Source organism: Podarcis bocagei (assembly GCF_964188305.1).
Source record: "Podarcis bocagei genome assembly, chromosome: 1".
In the NCBI taxonomy this organism is placed as follows: Eukaryota; Metazoa; Chordata; class Lepidosauria; order Squamata; family Lacertidae; genus Podarcis; species Podarcis bocagei.
This window is the reverse complement of record NC_138125.1, coordinates 28,747,725-28,765,067: the sequence shown is the minus strand read 5'-3', so window position 1 is coordinate 28,765,067 and position 17,343 is coordinate 28,747,725. Positions and strand designations below refer to the sequence as shown.

Sequence of the window (17,343 nt, the reverse complement as noted above, 5' to 3'; positions counted from 1 at the left end):
GAGCTCCCCCCTGCTTTTCTTTTCAGAGGGGCTTTCTGCTTCGCGTAGTCCCGGCAGCCGCCACGAGATGGCAACGGAGGGCAGGCCCTGAAGCCGTCGGAACTCCGGAGCGTGGGATGCTCTGATTCGGCGCGGAGTCGCGGACTTCTTGCAAAGGTCCCGCACTTGAGTGGCTGGCGGGGCCGGGATGGGATGGGGCTTGGGAAGGATCTCCTGAGCATCTTGCCGCCCGGTGCCCAGACGGGAGGAGAGGACGCCGGAGCCCGTGGTCCGCGCGAGGTTTGGAGTCCTGGTGAGGCGGAGCGCGATCCCTCTCTTGGGACTACTTAGGCGCTCGGGGAGGAAGGGGGTTCCCCGGGCGCTCGTGGGAACACCCGCGGGTTGCTTCTTAGGGGAGCAGCCTGCCGTTAGATCCGCAGGAGGCAGCGCCGGGGATTGCATGGCACGTCCACGGCGAGGCTCCTGGACGCCTTTCGCAGCAGCGTGGCCAAGATGGGACATTCAACAGGTAGAGAGATTCAACAACGGAGATTCCGCCCCCCCCCCAAAAAAAAAAAACCTGCCGAAGGGGAATTCAGAGAAGTGACGGTTCTCCCAAGGGAAATTTACACATACGTAACACACATACACATACACACGTGAAGATACAACGGGGAGATAATTTACGGAAGATGAATTCAACAGGTGAAGATTTAAGGGAGGGGTTCCTTCATATCTATAGGAGGTGAATCTGATAGGAGACGATTCAAACGGGGGGGGGGGTGTTACTTCCTGAGTGCAAAAGATGAGTTCAGCAGGGAAAGATTCCACAGAAAAGATGACTCCATGGCAGGAAAAGCTCCACCTGTTGAATTTCTGTTGGTCATGCAGATGTTAAAGGTGCCCTGAGACGCCTTGCCAAAACATACAAACAAAACACACCGTTGGGAGTTTTCTGTAGTGATTTCAACTTTTGAGGAGGCAGAGGATGGAGGGTTTGCTGTCTGGGGAAGTCAGTCTTTGGGAGAATAATTGCCGCTGTGTTATGGGAATCCTGTCAAACTTACTTGTTATTTAAAATTGTGATTCACTTAAACTAAATCTGCATATATAACTCACTGTCTACTATCCTATGCACACATGGATGGGAGTAAATCCCATTGAACATAGAGGCACTTACTTCCGAGTAAGCATGCATAGGGTTGCACTATATGTTTTATAACACGCCAAGAAAGTTTGTTTATAAAAATCTGTTTTCAGTTCCCTACTGCGATAATGGGAAATAATACTACATGTGACTAAGCATGTTAAGCCTTTTTCTCCCTTTCATGACATCGGCATTAACTTTTACATTACCATATGGTTCCAAGGTTTGGGAAGTTATTCATCATTTGAGGTGTTTTTTTCCTATTTCTAACGCTTAGTGTATTATATCCAAGCTACAATAGCCATATAAGCAATAATTGAAGTCGGTAATTTCCACATGTTGAGGACTTCTATTCTTAATATTTGTTGATGAAGAATAATCTCAAATGACATTGTTCCACTCTTTTCCAAATATCTTGCCAACATTATTTGCCTCTGATAGATCCACCACAAATAAATATGCCTACCCACTTGAGATTTACTTTTTCAACAGCTTGGAATATACTTGTTATTCATTTACATAGTTTCTTGAGAAGCATACACCATTGTATCACCAATGTCTAAAATAAATTTCTCTCATATTTGTATAAACAAGATAAGTGACCTTCTTTCTAGAAATATGCATTATTTCAAAAGTACTGGAATATCTAAGTCTCAAAGTCATGTGCATATACTTGTTTCGGTCCATATTTTAGTTTTATCAGTCTATATACTTTGGAAAGTTTGTGTCTTGTTACATTAATAACTAATCCTCCACCTCTTAATCTATTGTTTGTTACCCATGTCCTCACTTGCGAACATTCAAACCATCTTAGATCTCTGTCCAACACCTCATTTTGTATTCTTCCATATCTCAAAAATAGAAGAATAATCAGATCCCTCATCATCTTTTTAAATGTTGAAAATTTCACAGATTTTCTTGCAAATTGGATAATAAGCTGCTTAGCCAACTTGGGTGAATTTAAAATTAATCTAGTTTGCCCTAGATTCTCAGAACTATCTGATAGTAAATTTTTGCATTTTACTTAATTTGAACAATCTCCTTTCTGCATCCAAAGCAAGTAATTTAATTCATGGGTCATTTGCTCTTGTAGCTAGTTCTTATCTGCTTGATCATATATAATGCCCACAGCGAGGCATCCTTTATTTGCTAGCACAATAATATAATCTATGATAGAACTAACACTTCTTTTTTCTGAGGCAACACAATACTAGAATTCTCAAATGCCTCTTGTTTATTTTGTACAAAGAGATTCCCTTCTATGAAAAGACAGTTGTGCAGAGAAGTGAGAGAATATTGAAAGATGGCACTTTCAGTGAGAGGGTATGGAGGTTCGGGGAAGGGAGAGGGATCTGCCTGTGGGTGAAAAAGTGAGGAGAGAGTATCCAGTGTAATAAAGTTTAAAGAAGCAAATGCTGTAAAAGAGCATTTTGTCTGCTGATTTTTTGGGGTTAGTTAACTTCCCTTTACCAATGGTCATGGGCGTCATCATGGCTGGTCAGTTAGCTAAGTATTTCTATTGTTTTACTTGATCTAGGGGGAGCAGCTGCCCCCCCTTCCCCCCTGGCTACGCCCATGCCTATGGTTCAGCTAGGTAAGTTTAGACTTTGGACTTAAAAAGAAGTTATGCCTCTTCCCTTTAGATGACCATACGTGAAGCACACATAGCTAAAATTTATCTCCAGTTTACAGCTGTTTCTGTTGTGTGTTAGGGACGCAGGTGGCGCTGTGGGTTAAACCACAGAGCCTAGGACTTGCTGATCAGAAGTTGGCAGTTCGAATCCCTGCGATGGGGTGAGCTCCCGTTGCTCGGTCCCTGCTCCTTCCAACCTAGCAGTTTGAAAGCACGTCAAAGTGCAAGTAGATAAATAGGTACTGCTTCAGCGGGAAGGTAAACGGCGTTTCCGTGCGCTGCTCTGGTTCGCCAGAAGCAGCTTAGTCATGCTGGCCACATGACCCGGAAGCTGTACGCCGGCTCCCTTGGCTAATAAAGCGAGATGAGCGCAGCAACCCCATAGTCGGTCACGACTGGACCTAATGGTCAGAGGTCCCTTTACCTTTACCTGTTGTGTGTTAGAACCAAAACCCAAAAGGTTTACCAGTCCTGAAAAATAATAATACTCTGAGCACATGCAGTTCTGCATTTTAAATGTAAAGTGAGATCTGCATTTTAAATGTAAAATGCAGAACTGCATGTGCTCAGAGTATTATTATTTTTCAGGACTGATGAACCTTTTACCAGTACCATCACACCCACAGGAATAAACGATGCTTGCTTCTGCTGCCTTGATGGTACATACGTTGACTAGGGAGCAAACCAGATTTTGTTGTAGAAAAGGATAATCTGTTTTGAAAGTAAAAATAATGAAATGAACATCTATACTGGGGTGTTGGGGTAATGTCATTCCTGCTGGGCCCCAGAGTGCACCCATCCCTGCACAGGTATTGACACTGGACCTGTTTGCTATGCCACCCCCACCCCCCATCTGCTGCTGTCTGAGAGCTCATTTCAGGGGGACAGGCTATGTGTGGGACGCTGGACTTCAGCCACAAAAGTCCAGCCCTGGCTGTACCACTTCTTGTTGCAGACAAACTTTCTGCTTGAGGAAGAAAACTTTTTCCTGCGCATGGGGACCACATAGCAGTAAAAAAGAAAGAAAAGAAAATAGATCACCCATTGAGATGGGAGGGTAGGAAAGGATGAGATAGTACCTGGTAGATTTGGCATGGAGGAAGTTGAAAGGGATTTGTCTACTGCCTGTAACATCTTTCTATGCTTTTGCTTATTACACCCTGTTTCCTTTTAGGGAGCATCAGGTGAACGTGGTTTTCTGAAGAAACAGCAGATTCCCTCTATTCTGTTCCCAAGGAAAGGAACTGTGGTCGTGTCTTCTCTCTCTGCGGGGAAGAGCTGCACAGGGCAATGAAGTCGTTTCCACAATAGGCTCAGGAAGATGCTGTGGGTACCAGAGTTCCTTCAGCTCCTGCTCTTGCTGGAAACGGGACTGATAAGTAGAGGCACGGAAATGTGCCCTTCGTCCCTCTGTGACTGCTCGGATTGGGACCGCTTCAAAGTCACCTGCAGAGAGATATATTTCATCCCCAACCTCCCACGGGGCACCAAGACTTTGTGAGTATATGGGACTTATATATGTCTCTCCCACCCCAACCCCCAGTCTATTTCAGGGGCACAGGGGGAGGAGGAAAGGGAAATCACATTGCACATGTAGAATTTCTCATGCAGGGATTCCACTGACAGGACCCATTCATTGAGTCTCACCTAATAGCAGGTGTGAAGCAGCAGCTTTTTTGAATGTGTGTATGGGTGGGTCTGTGGAGTGCAGCAAAACAGCATGAAGGAAAGGGTCAAACTCTCTTCCTTCGTGTCGTGGTCCTGATCTGGTGGCTTTGGGGGACCAGAACAATTTGTTATGAGGGACCCATGCCATATTTACTGTGTGATGCTAATGTAGGGTATGGGGTGGTGCCCTCTGTGTTGGAGATAATTGCTGAGTGGAAGGGAATTGGCTATTATCCTGTGCAAATCCCTCCGTAAGTCATCTTAAAAGTCTTCTCAGCCACGCTAACAGTTAAGATCTAAACCCAGAAGTGAGTCTGACTGGGAATGAATGTTTTGAGACGGAAGGAGGGTGTTTGCCACAGTGCAGAAGAGCTGAAGTCAAGCCCACCATCCCTTCCCTGAATGTGTCCTACAGTCCTTAAATCCCGTTATCACAACAAATGTGGGGTTTACAAAAATGATGTCTGCTCTGGCCCTGGGTTTTGCTTGTCAATAACCATTGAGCAAGAGCACTAAGACGTTTTGTTCAAGGTTGGCCTGACAAAGCACAAAAGGGGGGGGTGGGGGAATGGTATTTTATGAAATTGGTGCTGGAGCAGAAGGCTGGGCATTCAAAGGAGTGGTTTTGTGTTTTGGGGCTCAGACCCCACTCCTTTCTCATATTCTTAGCCATGCTACTTGAATCCCGGTCTCACCAGTTCACCTTCTGCTATGTGGGTGTTTTGTGACTGGTCGCTCCCATCACAGCAGCCATTTTGTCAACATGCATGCCATCAAGGCAGCCATTTTGTGATGCTGCTGACAGCACTCTCAAAAACGCTTAGGGACCCCTACTTTAAGTTGCCATAAGAAACTAAGACAATTTTGCAGTACACTAAACAGAGACCCGGTTTGGATGTAATGAGAAACCATGATTTACGTGAAAGACCTGCAGGCAGCCTCAGGCTCACATGCTCCCTCCTTCCCTTTCTTTTCACACAGTGGGAGAGGTTAGAAGCTTACATTCATGGTTTGCTACAAAGCACAGTTTGTCATCTTGTCTGAATACAGGAAACTGCAGCTTGTACAAACTAGACCCTGGTTTTATATCCTGTTTTGCAAATAAAATAAAACAGTTTCTCATATTCAAATAAAATGGAATTGTGGCTTGTTGCACACAATGAATGTAATGTTCTTAATCTCAGAGTAACTAGGAGCAAAGCTTTCAGAGTGGCTGCTCCGGTTTGTGGAAAGCTGTGACTTTTTAGTGTTGATAAATGACAGGCACCTGTTATTTCTACCTTCCAGAAACAACTGAATACATTTTTCTTTTGAATACATCTTTCTGAATACAATGGTACCTCGGGTTATGAACTTAATTTATTCCGGAGGTCTGTTCAGGGAAGTTTTTAACATGTCATATTTTAGTGTATTTTTGGTTTCTATGGAAGCCGCCCAGAGTGGCTGGGGAGGCCCAGCCAGATGGGTGGGGTATAAATAATAAATTATTATTATTATTATTATTATTATTATTATTATTATTATTATTATTATTATTATGTTCTTAACCCGAAACCGTTCTTAACCTGAGGCACGCTTTCGCTAATGGGGACTGGCCCCGGCACGCGATTTCCGTTCTCATCCTGGGGCAAAGTTCTCAACCTGAGGTACTACTTCCGGGTTAGCAGAGTTTGTAATCTGAAGTGTTTGTAACCCGAAGCGTTTGTAACCCGAGGTATCACTGTACATCTTTCTTTGCAAGATGCAAAGGTCTCTCCCTTGGCTCTTTGCATTGTTTTTCAACTTACATTTAGTTGGACTTTGGCGCTCTTTTAAAAATTTGTTTTAGATTTTTAATGGTAAGACTCATGTGGAAGACAATTTATAAATTACTGTAAATAAATCTTCCCCCCCCCCACCTTGTTTGCAGACTAGGAGGAAAGGGAGGGAGGAACATGTGAGCCTGAGGTTTGCTTCAGTTTTTGTTTGAAATAACTAGCCATGGTTTGTCATTACACTAGAGAATTAATTAACTTTTGCCAAAGAACTAACTGCTTTTTTTAGTTTCTGATAATGATGACCTTCAAATTGATAATATGATTGATTCCCTGCATTGGGCTGTGTAGCGACCTAAGAGCTGATGGTTACTAAAAAGTATCTTTATGTTCTGTTACTTTTAAGTTTGGAACACAGCTTTGTTTTTTCTAGAAGCAAGTGTATGAAGATGTTGATGAACAGGACTAGAAACAGGATCGTGCTTTTACATTATATACTTAGCTTTTTTAATTTAGCTTTTTTTTTGCCGTAGTCTTTCAATTCTACCATAATGAATCTTTTCTAAAACATCTTGAACAGCTGACCATTCAAGTTCTGCTTATTGTGTCTGCTCAGACTCCAGGGCCTGTGAAGCAGTTTTTTAAGCAACAATAAAGCTCAGGAATGGAGGGAGATGTACTTTACTGCCGAAAACTCCAGCACTAATTAGTTTCTTTTTCAAGTTGCTTATAATTGCCCCAGAAAGGGTTGAAGAGTTTGTCTACAGTTTTTTTATAATCATTCCAGATTAGCCTTCCACTCCCAATGTATTTTTGAGTGATGCATCATGAAAATGATGACAAATTGCCCATAAGTGCAGCAGGGATGGAGATGCAAAAAATAAATTTATTTTTATATTATGTATTTTGGAAAGTGGTTTGTCTGTCCATCTGTTCTCTGTGGCTTTGGCTGCCTCTCAAGATATCATTGCCAAACTCAGTACAAGGGCTTCCAAGGTAGGGGCAGTGGTCGTTGTCAGTGTTTGAATGCCAGGCACCCTTTTGAATCCCAATGGTGAACTGAAATGTCACTTTGTGGTGACTTTTACCTGTTCGGCCCCTTCTTGAGATATCATTGCCAAACTGTGCACAAGGATTCATGAGGTGGAGGTGACAGTCTTTGTCAACGTTTGGTTGCCAGCTGCCATTTTGAATCAAGATTGCAGACCAAAATTATCTAGCCATTACACTGATTAGCACCATCAGCTCTAAGTATATGAAATTCTTTTGTTACTTATTTGAATCTTGTTTAAGTGGATATGCTGTTATGCTTCACTTAGTACTAGTTTATGCTGAATATGCTGCTCTACTGGATTTACATAGTGTTTGTATTACTGTTGAAAATGGTCAGTTGCAAACCTAATGTTGCACATTGTGCTTCACAGTGTTTGTGTGAGCGTTAGCAAATATCTTATGCCTTTGCATTAAACTCTTCCCAAATTATGCAAGTAATGAGAACTCCAAGGGCACGGGTTCTGCTTTCTTTGGAATGAGATCACCAGAGGCTTACCACAATTTGGTGATATGTGCTTTACTTACACATAAACAAGTTAAGCATACTGGGAAAGTCCACTTTAACTCAAATTCACTGCTACCTATGGTGTCTAGGCAGGGGCCGCCAACATGGGGCACTTGAAGTTTCTTTAATGTCAGGACGTCATAACTGCTTTTCTCCTGCTGGAATTCTGAATTATCCTGAGCTTCTGTTTCATGGACTTTTAGCACCTAGTATTTGATGCTGAGAAATGATTTGGCTGTGCTGCATAAATATCCGACCATGTTGACTTATGTTAGATGAAATGATGTTTTTTTCAAAATAAAGAGGGACGTAACATAGTTTGAAATTGTTTGTCATTTTATCTTGCTATTGTAAGTGCCAACATAGGTGGTAGCTGTCGTTTAATCTCACAGTTGTTAAATGATTCCGCATGACAAGTCCTTTTGGAGTTTAGGAATAGATGTTTGAGCCTGTACCCACCCAAACATTCGTATGGACCATAAATTTCGCCCCCTTTGCACTGTATCTCAGTGCCACTTCTTCATAACACAACCATTAGCTCCATCTACTTGCCAAGTGGTACCCATTGTGTAGCCATGGTAATGGGTGAATTTGTGTTTGGTTTTTTAAGGCCAGTAAGAGCATTAATCTCTATTATGTACTTTTCTGGAAATCCTATGTCCTTTCAGTCCAGCTGATGATATAGCTGAATAGTTTGCAAACTGATTTTATCTCTGTTGAGATTTTAATTGGTACACTTGTTTATACCTTGTCCTCAGACAGGATCAAGGGTTTCATTTTGTTAAAGTTAAAGCAATTACAGCTTCCATTGCAACAAACAGGAAACAAACAGGTTGGGGTGCAGCTGTGAAGTACCGATATGCAATCAGAAAGGGTCTCATTTGTTGGAATTGGTACTTCCGAGTAGTTATGAATATCTGCGCTAGTGATGCCACCCTAAAGCTCTTTGGCAGCCAGTCATTGAATGAGGAATTAGAGGCAAATGAAGTAGAAATACCTTCCTCAACATCTGAAAACAGAGCTTAGGTTTAGCTTATCTTACATAAAATTACACAGAGCTTCATTTGAGCTGGGTCAGGATGACTTTTGAAAGCACTGTTTTCAGCTACTGTTGGATCTCAGCCATGTGCTCTTTTGTATGGCTGACTGCATAGGTGGCCTCAAAATCCATCTAGTTATGATCCTAATTATTTTTTTGCTTTTCTTAGCCTTTATAAGGCTTTTTTGCCCCCTTCTGAAATTAATCATCATCATCATAAATGCCCAGAGCTTTGCCTACACATACTGGGAAAAACGTTTACAACTAAATAGCAGGATTACTCTGGGATGTTTTGTGAGCCCCTCTACAAGTAACTCAGGTGTGGGAGAAGAGTCACTTTGAAACCTTATAAGCCTTGGGTGTCCAGCAATAGAGAGGCAGTGAGGTGCAGTGGTTAAGAGCATTGGACCAGGACATGGTTCAAATGTCCACTCGCCCATGAAGCTCATTGGGTAAACCTGGGTTAGGAACGATCTCCTAGCTTTGCCTATCTCAAAGGGTTGTTGTGAGAATAAAATGTAAGGAAAGGTGGGCTATAAATGTACAACAGTAAAATTCTAATATTTTATCCTTTTTTTAAAAAAAAGTTTTTCTTTAATTAATCAGAAACATAATTCAATAACATGTAAGAAATAAGGTAAAAGAAGAAAGCGAACCAAATAAAAATTAAAATATAAACTCACCCCAAAAACAACACAATTCTATTACACTGGTCAACAACAAATTTGTTGTCTGTGTTTTTCCAGCTGATTTAGGATGAATAATGCGCTGAATCCAAAAATCACATTGGTTTTGCTCAATCAGGTCAAGTTTTTGAGCTATGGCCACATGTCTTTTTTTACGTTTTTGTTCACATGTACGCTTGTGTGGAGCATTTTAGAAGAAGTTGGTGGGGGTAAAATGCCTTGTCAAATAATTGTTTTGATTGGAAATGATTATTTTAATGACAAGAAGTATTCAGGTCCGATAGTTCTGGGTGATTATGTCGAAAAGGGATCAGTTTGAAGTCATAAAACCTCGAAATCTTCCATAAATTGGTCCAGCAAAGCATAAAGTTGGGGGATCAAAACTAAGTTAATGGGGCAGCCGCCCCACGAAGTATCCTGATCTTCAATCAGCACGTCGTCCTGTTGAAGTTGAAAGCTGGCATCTTTGACGGTCCTCAGATCCGTCAGCTCATCAGAGATCCAGAGTTTGGAAACTCAATGAATGAAGTGGAACTGGAAGCGTGGAAGGCATTTGTTCTGGTAGTGAAGAACTTTCTTGGCAACAATAAGGCCAGAAACTACGCAGAACTTGTCAACAACATGCTGACTGCTTTCAGAAACCTGGGCTGCAATATGAGCGTCAAGATGCACTACCTATTTTCACATCTGGACCGATTTCCTGAGAACCTGGGTTCAATGAGTGACAAGCGGGGGAGAGATTTCATCAGGACATGAAAGAGATGGGACTTCCAGGTTAGCGCCATCGGCGAATGGCGGAGTTCCTCCGACCGGAGGAACTGGCTCCGTGGAAACTGGGTCTTCCCGCCGCGGCGAAGGTGGGGACCCGCTAGAAATCCCAGGCGGAGGAGGGCACCAGAAGCGCCCCCTCGCACCGGGAACCCCATTTTTGGGCTCCGGAGTGAAGTGGGGTGAGCGGCGCGGCGCTGCGAACTGATTGCTACTTTCACGGAGTGAAGCCGCACAGCCATTGCCGAAGCGCGCTGACTTTTTCCTGTGGACAGTTGGATTTAAAACAAGTACCCGTGAGTAGAAACGGAAAATTGGATCAAGAAATATCTTAATTTGGCACCGAAGCGGGAAGATTCAAAACAGGAAGTCTGCCTTCCGCTTTTTGTACATAGACTGAAGCAAAAACCTTGTAAGCTAAAGTCTGGAAAGTCGTTTAAAAAGTTTAAATTTCCTTCATTTATAATTACTGAAACCCCCATGGAAGCAGGAGAAAAGGGGGGGGCTTTGTTTAACGCCTGCAGGAGAGAGTGAAGAAAGATAAGTTTCCACCGTCTCTAACCTGGGAACGGGGTGTCAGAAACAGAAATTCTTGGAGAGGTTCATTGACTGTGAATGGAATACTTTGACAGATAGCTAAAGAAGAGAAATAAACTGATTCCAATGTTGCCTTCTGCATTCTAAAGAAACAAAATATCTGAAAAATGAAAGTAATTTTCCTTTGTTGGACTTGCCTTAAAAAAAATGGATACAAATAGAAATTGTCTCCTCTAGAGGGAGCTTGCTAAATTGTTGCTGCGTCTACTTGAGGACTCTACAGCTTTCAGATTAAGATCGTGGGACCAGTCCTTTTTGACCTTGACTAAATATGAGCTGGGAGGAAGTTTTGGTGCTTGCTTTATGCAAGACAAGTGCCTTGCTGGAACAGATGCATGAGAAGATGGATTTGATGAATGAGAAAATGGATTTGATGACTGTTGTGGTTAATAACTGTGGACAAACAGGGAATATTGATACAGAAACTATTCAGGGACCAACTCAGGAACCTGTACTGATTGGGCAAGTGCAGAAGATAATGGAGGAGGTTGCGGTTGCACCTCAAATAATACAAATGGAGAGACCCGAGGCCCTACAGGAGTATAAGCCGCTGTCTTTGAAGATTGAAGTTGGAGTCGGCCAGGGGGAGTCTGGAGCTGAGGAGGTTCTTAACTTTGGAGAGACCTCGAAATATGTTTTTAAATATTTTTTGGACTACATTGATGATTGTGGGGAGTGGGACTCTGGGGAATGGGCTAGTTGGATGAAGGGAGATGAAGATAATTTTGGGTTGGAATCCCCCAGAGACCTACTCCCCAACGAGAAAGGAAAGAAACTAAGAAAGAGACCAACAAAAGACAAGGAAAAGTGCAAGTATAAACAAGAAGAAGAAGATCTGCAGAAGGGACATGGAAGAGACTTAAGGGCCTCGGACATTAGATTACCAGGTTGATGGACTAGATGAAATGGACAGTAAGGATTGGCACGACCCGAGACCAGGAAGAAGAGACGTTGGATGAAGATTGGAAGAAAATTTATAAAGAAATTTTTTTTCTAGGGAATTAGCCTAAAATTAATGAACATTAGGGAAAATGTTGGAATGAAACTATATGACTCTAGTAGAAAAGATATCAGGAGTTATCTTTATAATTGAGTATTAAGCGTTAAGCTCTAAAGTATTTTTTGGTAAGATAAGATTAAATAACTTAAGGTAATTTGAATAACAGAATATGGGGAAAGGATGGAAAGGATTTGTTGAGTTAATTAATAGGTTAAATTGTCAAGATAAATTATTTAGTAAAAATTGAGAAAGATGGAAAGAATTTGCTGAAATAATCAATCAAACTAGAATACGAAAAGGGAGGTGTGAGGAGGTCAATGAAACAAGCAAATGGAAGTTAAAGATATGTAATATGGGATTTGTGTCTTGTTTCCCTTCTTTTTTATCTTTTTGCTGTATTGTTGCATTGGTTTTTATGTCTTGTTTTTTTCTTGTTTTTTCTCCTATGTATTGTAGTGTTGTTTTTAATTTTTTTCTTTCTTTTCTGTAATTTTGAAATTATTAAGAAATATTATTTTTTTAAAAAAAGAAAGAGATGGAGACCAGGTATCAGGGTTGCTGGGATGCAGTCATGATAGCTGACTACTGTTGGACTCTGAAGAGAGACCTCGGTGCTGCTGAGCATTCCAGGAGTTCCAAGAAACAGAAGTTCAAGCCCTGAAGTTTGAAAAATGGTGAAGCAACATGCAATTTACGTGTACTTACCTTTATCAATGCCCACCATTCAGTTTACAGAAAACCTGACCTGATGGAGAGAAACAGATGCCATTTCCTGATTCAGCAGTGCAAAAATACCCTAAATCAGTTGTAGAAATCTAGACAACATTCAAAAAGTAAAAAATTGTTGCCCAGTGTAGTATATCGTAACATTATCCATCAACATACAGAAGCCCTGAATAAAGCCAAAAGAAAGTAGATGTGGACACATTTTCTTTCTCCCTTATAATTCTGAAACAAGCGTCGTCCGATGATGCTGAACATTCAAAAAGTAAAAAATTGTTGCCCAGTGTTATTGATGTGTCAGCTGGATAAAGATGGAATACAGGCAGTGACCATTTTAGGCGTGTTCCAACTGATGCACGACCGCCAACACACAGGTCCTTTTGGACCCGGAAGAAGGAGGAGAGGGGGTGGGGCAGGGGCATAATGGGGCAGGGTGAGTTTTTGCGTGCCCCACTGACACACGCTTTGACCTGCAATGTAACCCCCACAGAAACGGGGAATTTCCTGTATTTTTTTGAGTCCTCTTGCACCAGCTGGAGAGGAACCAACAATGGGGGATCTTTTTTGCCCTTGCATGATCAGAGGCCTTGACTAATAGAGCACAACAAATGGTTACTTCCACCAGTGTCCCACTGTATCTCTCTACATGGGATGGACAAGTATTTTATCTGTGACTGCAGTATTTACTATGTGAGGAACTCTCACATACTACAATGGGTGACTTCAAATGTGGATGTCAAGGATAATGAGGCTGAGGCATGAGAACTTGAGAGCTTCAAATGGAATAATTGGACCATACACCAATAATAATAATAATAATAATAATAATAATAATAATAATAATAACAACAACAACACCACATTTGCAAACAGATGTGGAAATGTGGAGAACTGAATGTAAGACAGGAAAAATGAGGAATAGGGAGAAACCAAAATTGGTAGATCTGCCCATGCCATTCCTGCTCTCCTTCCTCCCACAATGGGGAACGTGTCAGGGGGGATGTTCAAACAGCTTCAGTAATCTTTCCAAAATGTATTGAAACCAACATTTGTTTTCTCCTGCTCTAGAAGCTTTTCTCCTGCTCTGGAGAGTAGGATCCAAACCAAGGGATTCAAGTTACAAGAAAGGACATTCCGGCTAAACATCAGGAAGAGCTTTTTGACACTAAGAGCTGTTCGACAGTGAAACAGAGTCACTCAGGAGGTTGTGGGCTCTTGTTCTTTAGAGGTTTTTAAGCAGAGGCTGGATGGTTTTAGCTGAGATTCCTGCATTGCACAGGGTCAGACAATGACCCTTGGGGTTAACTCTACAATTCTATGATTATTTCCACCCCTTTCATTTATTTGGATCTAAATCTAGGTCTCTCTCTCCCCCCACCCTTAGTTACACTTCACAATGTGTAACTAAGAAACTGGAGCAAAATAAACCTCTTGTTGTTCTGCACAAGGTCGTGGTAGGTGCTTGGGAGATCAGCAGACTGTGAACACTGCAGTATTTTCTCAGAAGTTATATGTAAGCACCTGTGTGGAGCTTTCTGATGAAACACACACACACACGTACGTGATTTGATACAAGGCATGGTGAAGGGCTGTATTTACAAGAGTTTTATGTGCAGAAGGTCCCGTCTTCAGACCTTTGTTTAGAACTCTGGAAAGGTGCTATCATTAAGCATAGACAATATTATCATGAGGCAGATGGACTCAATTCAAAGAAGCTTTCTATGTTCCCATGTTCTATCTATGCTGGGACTTGAGTTTCATAGAGGCCTGTCACCTCCTTTCCCACACTTGAGGTGAATGAAAGACAGATACAGCTCTCCCCCATTTTCTTCTGTATCTTCTTCTCAGTTCACTTATGAGTTTGGGGCCACAAGTTGAGGAGGGTGCCAGACTGCGCTCAGTGGCTGTTCCCTCCCCCCCCTTCAGTTTATACTGTCTGCATTGAGCTGTGGCAGTCGCCTGCAACCTTTCTTTGCAAGGTTCTGCAGGTTGTTTGGTTACTAACTGCAAAAAAAAAAGTGATCTTCAACTTGCTTTGAAGTACATTTCTTTTTTGGTTTTTGCTTTGATGTCATTTATGCTAAGTAAGAATCAGCGGAGCAGAGCTTTACTTTGAAGCAACATTACTTTGAATACTATAAACCAGCGGTGTAGCTAGCCGCTCGGGCACCTGCAGCAGTGCACATGCCGTGCACCCAGGGGTGGGGTGGGCTGCCCAGGGGGGCGATCGGCGCGACGATCCCCACCCAGGGGGGATTTTGTCATCCCCCTATTAGATGACACCCGTGGTGGACCACACCCACTTCCCCCCCTTTCTCCGCCACTGCTATAAACACTACTATATAAATCACATAAACTGTGAGAGGTCAGCCGGGATACATGTTTTATCGATAGCTTTTCTTTGTTGTTTTTAAAAGATAAAAATGGACGTTCTGAAATATAGAATGCATACCCAAAGCTAAAAGCTGCTACAAAACAAAACACAAATTAAAAGTACAGTGGTACCTTGGTTTGCAACCGCTTTGGATTACAACCACATCAAACCCGGAAGTGTGTCCCCCTTTTTTTGGATTACCGTGGTACCTCGGGTTAAGTACTTAATTCGTTCCGGAGGTCCATTCTTAGCCTGAAACTGTTCTTAACCTGAAGCACCACTTTAGGTAATGGGGCCTCCTTCTGCCGCCGCGCCACCAGAGCACGATTTCTGTTCTCATCCTGAAGCAAATTTCTTAACCTGAAGCACTATTTCTGGGTTAGCGGAGTCTGTAACCTGAAGCGTATGTAACCTGAAGCATGTGTAACCTGAGGGACCACTGTATTTGTAGTGAAAGTCTCTACCCATTACTTGGAAATGGGCTGTATAATTTTTTCCAGAATCTGTATGATGTATTACTGTATTTTTATATTTGGTTGGAGGCCTCCCAGAGTGGCTAGGGAAGCCCAGCCAGATGGGTGGGGTATAAATAAATTATTATTATTATTATTATTATTATTATTATTATTATTATTATTATTATTATCAGTTCCTGCGCATGCAATTGGTCACTAGTGATGGGCGAATGCTACTTAAGATTTCCTGGCAAGGTGCTGCTGGAGAGTAATCCTCTGTAGCATTTAACCATAGGAAAAGGCATAGAAATGGTGTGAGGCTAGCCAGACCTTAAAGGAGGAATCCGTCCTTCCTGAGCGGTGGAGAAGGCCAGCAGCAAGCCACAACCAGAAGACCTGTGAGACTGAGCCCCAGGAAGAGACGGTACTCAGAAGAAGTGCCACACTGGATCCCTATTTCCTTATCCCCATGTAAGAAAAACATGGTGCACATCTCTCAGTCTGCTTGATCCCTGGGCAAGTAGGAGCTGCAGGCAATAATTAGTAGTTGTGCATGCAGTAATTCTCAGGTTTTGACATGTATGTGTGGGAGAGCAGAGCTTTCCAAACTGTACATCGTGACATGTGAGTGCGTCAGCTGCAATGTGTAGGTGTGTCGCACGAATGCTCCCCATGCCTCTACCGGGACTGGAAAGGGGTAAGTTTGACTGGACTACTGTGTCGCAAATGCTGCATGTCTGAAAGTGTACCACCAACATGAAAAGTTTGGAAAGTACTGTTGTAGAGCGTAGCAGCTGGGTCCCCAACATCACACCTGCACCAAGCCCCATAAGTCCTCTGGGTTGTCCTGCAAAGCTCACTGTGGGAGTGGGAGAGGTGCTGAAGGTACTTCTCCCCCAGGGTGCTATTTAGGCTAGAGCCAGCCCTGGTCCCACTTCTGCTATAGAGTGAAGAAATACTGTGTCACTGAGAACCAGCTGAAAGCCAATGGAGCCCTGTTGGAAATAGAGGTGGCAACTAAGGTTGCCATACAGTGGTGCCTCGCAAGACAAAAAGAATCCGTTCCGTGATTCTCTTCGTCTAGCGGTTTTTTCGTCTTGCGAAGCAAGCCCATTGACAGATTAGAGGATTAGCGCTATTAGCGGCTTTTAGCAGCTTATCAGCTTATCGGATCAGCTGATAAGCGGCTTAGCGGCTTAGAAAAAGGGGGGGGAGGAAAAAACCCCGCAGGAACTCGCAAGACATTTTCGTCTTGCGAAGCAAGCCCATAGGAGATTCGTTTTGCGAAGCACCTCCAAAACGGAAAACTCTTTCATCTAGTGAGTTTTCCGTCTTGTGAGGCATTCGTCTTGCGGGCCACCACTGTATTTCAAAAAGTAAAAACTAGCACACCCCAAAATTGTTGAGGCTTCTTTTTTTAGGGAAACCCCCAAATTGGACGTATGGCATTCCTAGTGACAACCTTACTGCAAACAGATGTCATGAATTAAAGGTTTCAGGGCCAGCCAATTTAAACTGAGCAAGAAGCAGCCAGTCCAACCTTTCACCAATTTGGTTGTGAACTAAAAACAAAAATGCTGATTCTAAAAAAAGAAACAGAGGAATGTAGCCAGGTATTCTCCCCCAGTGCTAATTTTCAAATATGACCCGTTTTGAAATACATTCCATTGTATCTTGTTCATTCAACTTGCATTTTTCCCCCATAAAATGGCCTTTGTAAAACATAACAGTGTATGAAAAATAAAAGCCCAGCAAATTACACCATTAAATCAGATTTAAGTGCAACAAAAGAGGGCAACCCCAATATTTTGCCAGAATTATGTGAGGAATTGTGCCAAGTCAGAGTGGCTATGCAAAGAAGGTTAATATAGTTTGGTTTATTTCTCACAGGCTGAAAAAGAGGTCACGGATCAAGAGAATGTTGGATTTGTGGGATGTGTTGGTTTTTTAACCCTGTGTAAT

At 42.4% G+C, this 17,343-nt stretch overlaps 1 protein-coding gene across 1 annotated transcript in view; it reads left to right on the top strand.

Annotated features, from left to right (window-relative positions):
* The first annotated feature begins 355 nt into the window (after positions 1 to 355).
* Positions 356 to 17,343, top strand: part of TSHR (thyroid stimulating hormone receptor) — a 71,522-nt gene continuing 54,534 nt past the window's right edge. The window contains exons 1-2 of the mRNA XM_081174871.1: positions 356 to 508; positions 3,934 to 4,256. Coding sequence (XP_081030997.1) covers positions 4,081 to 4,256 — 176 coding nt within the window. The 5' untranslated portion in view covers positions 356 to 508; positions 3,934 to 4,080. The remainder of the gene's footprint in view (positions 509 to 3,933; positions 4,257 to 17,343) is intronic.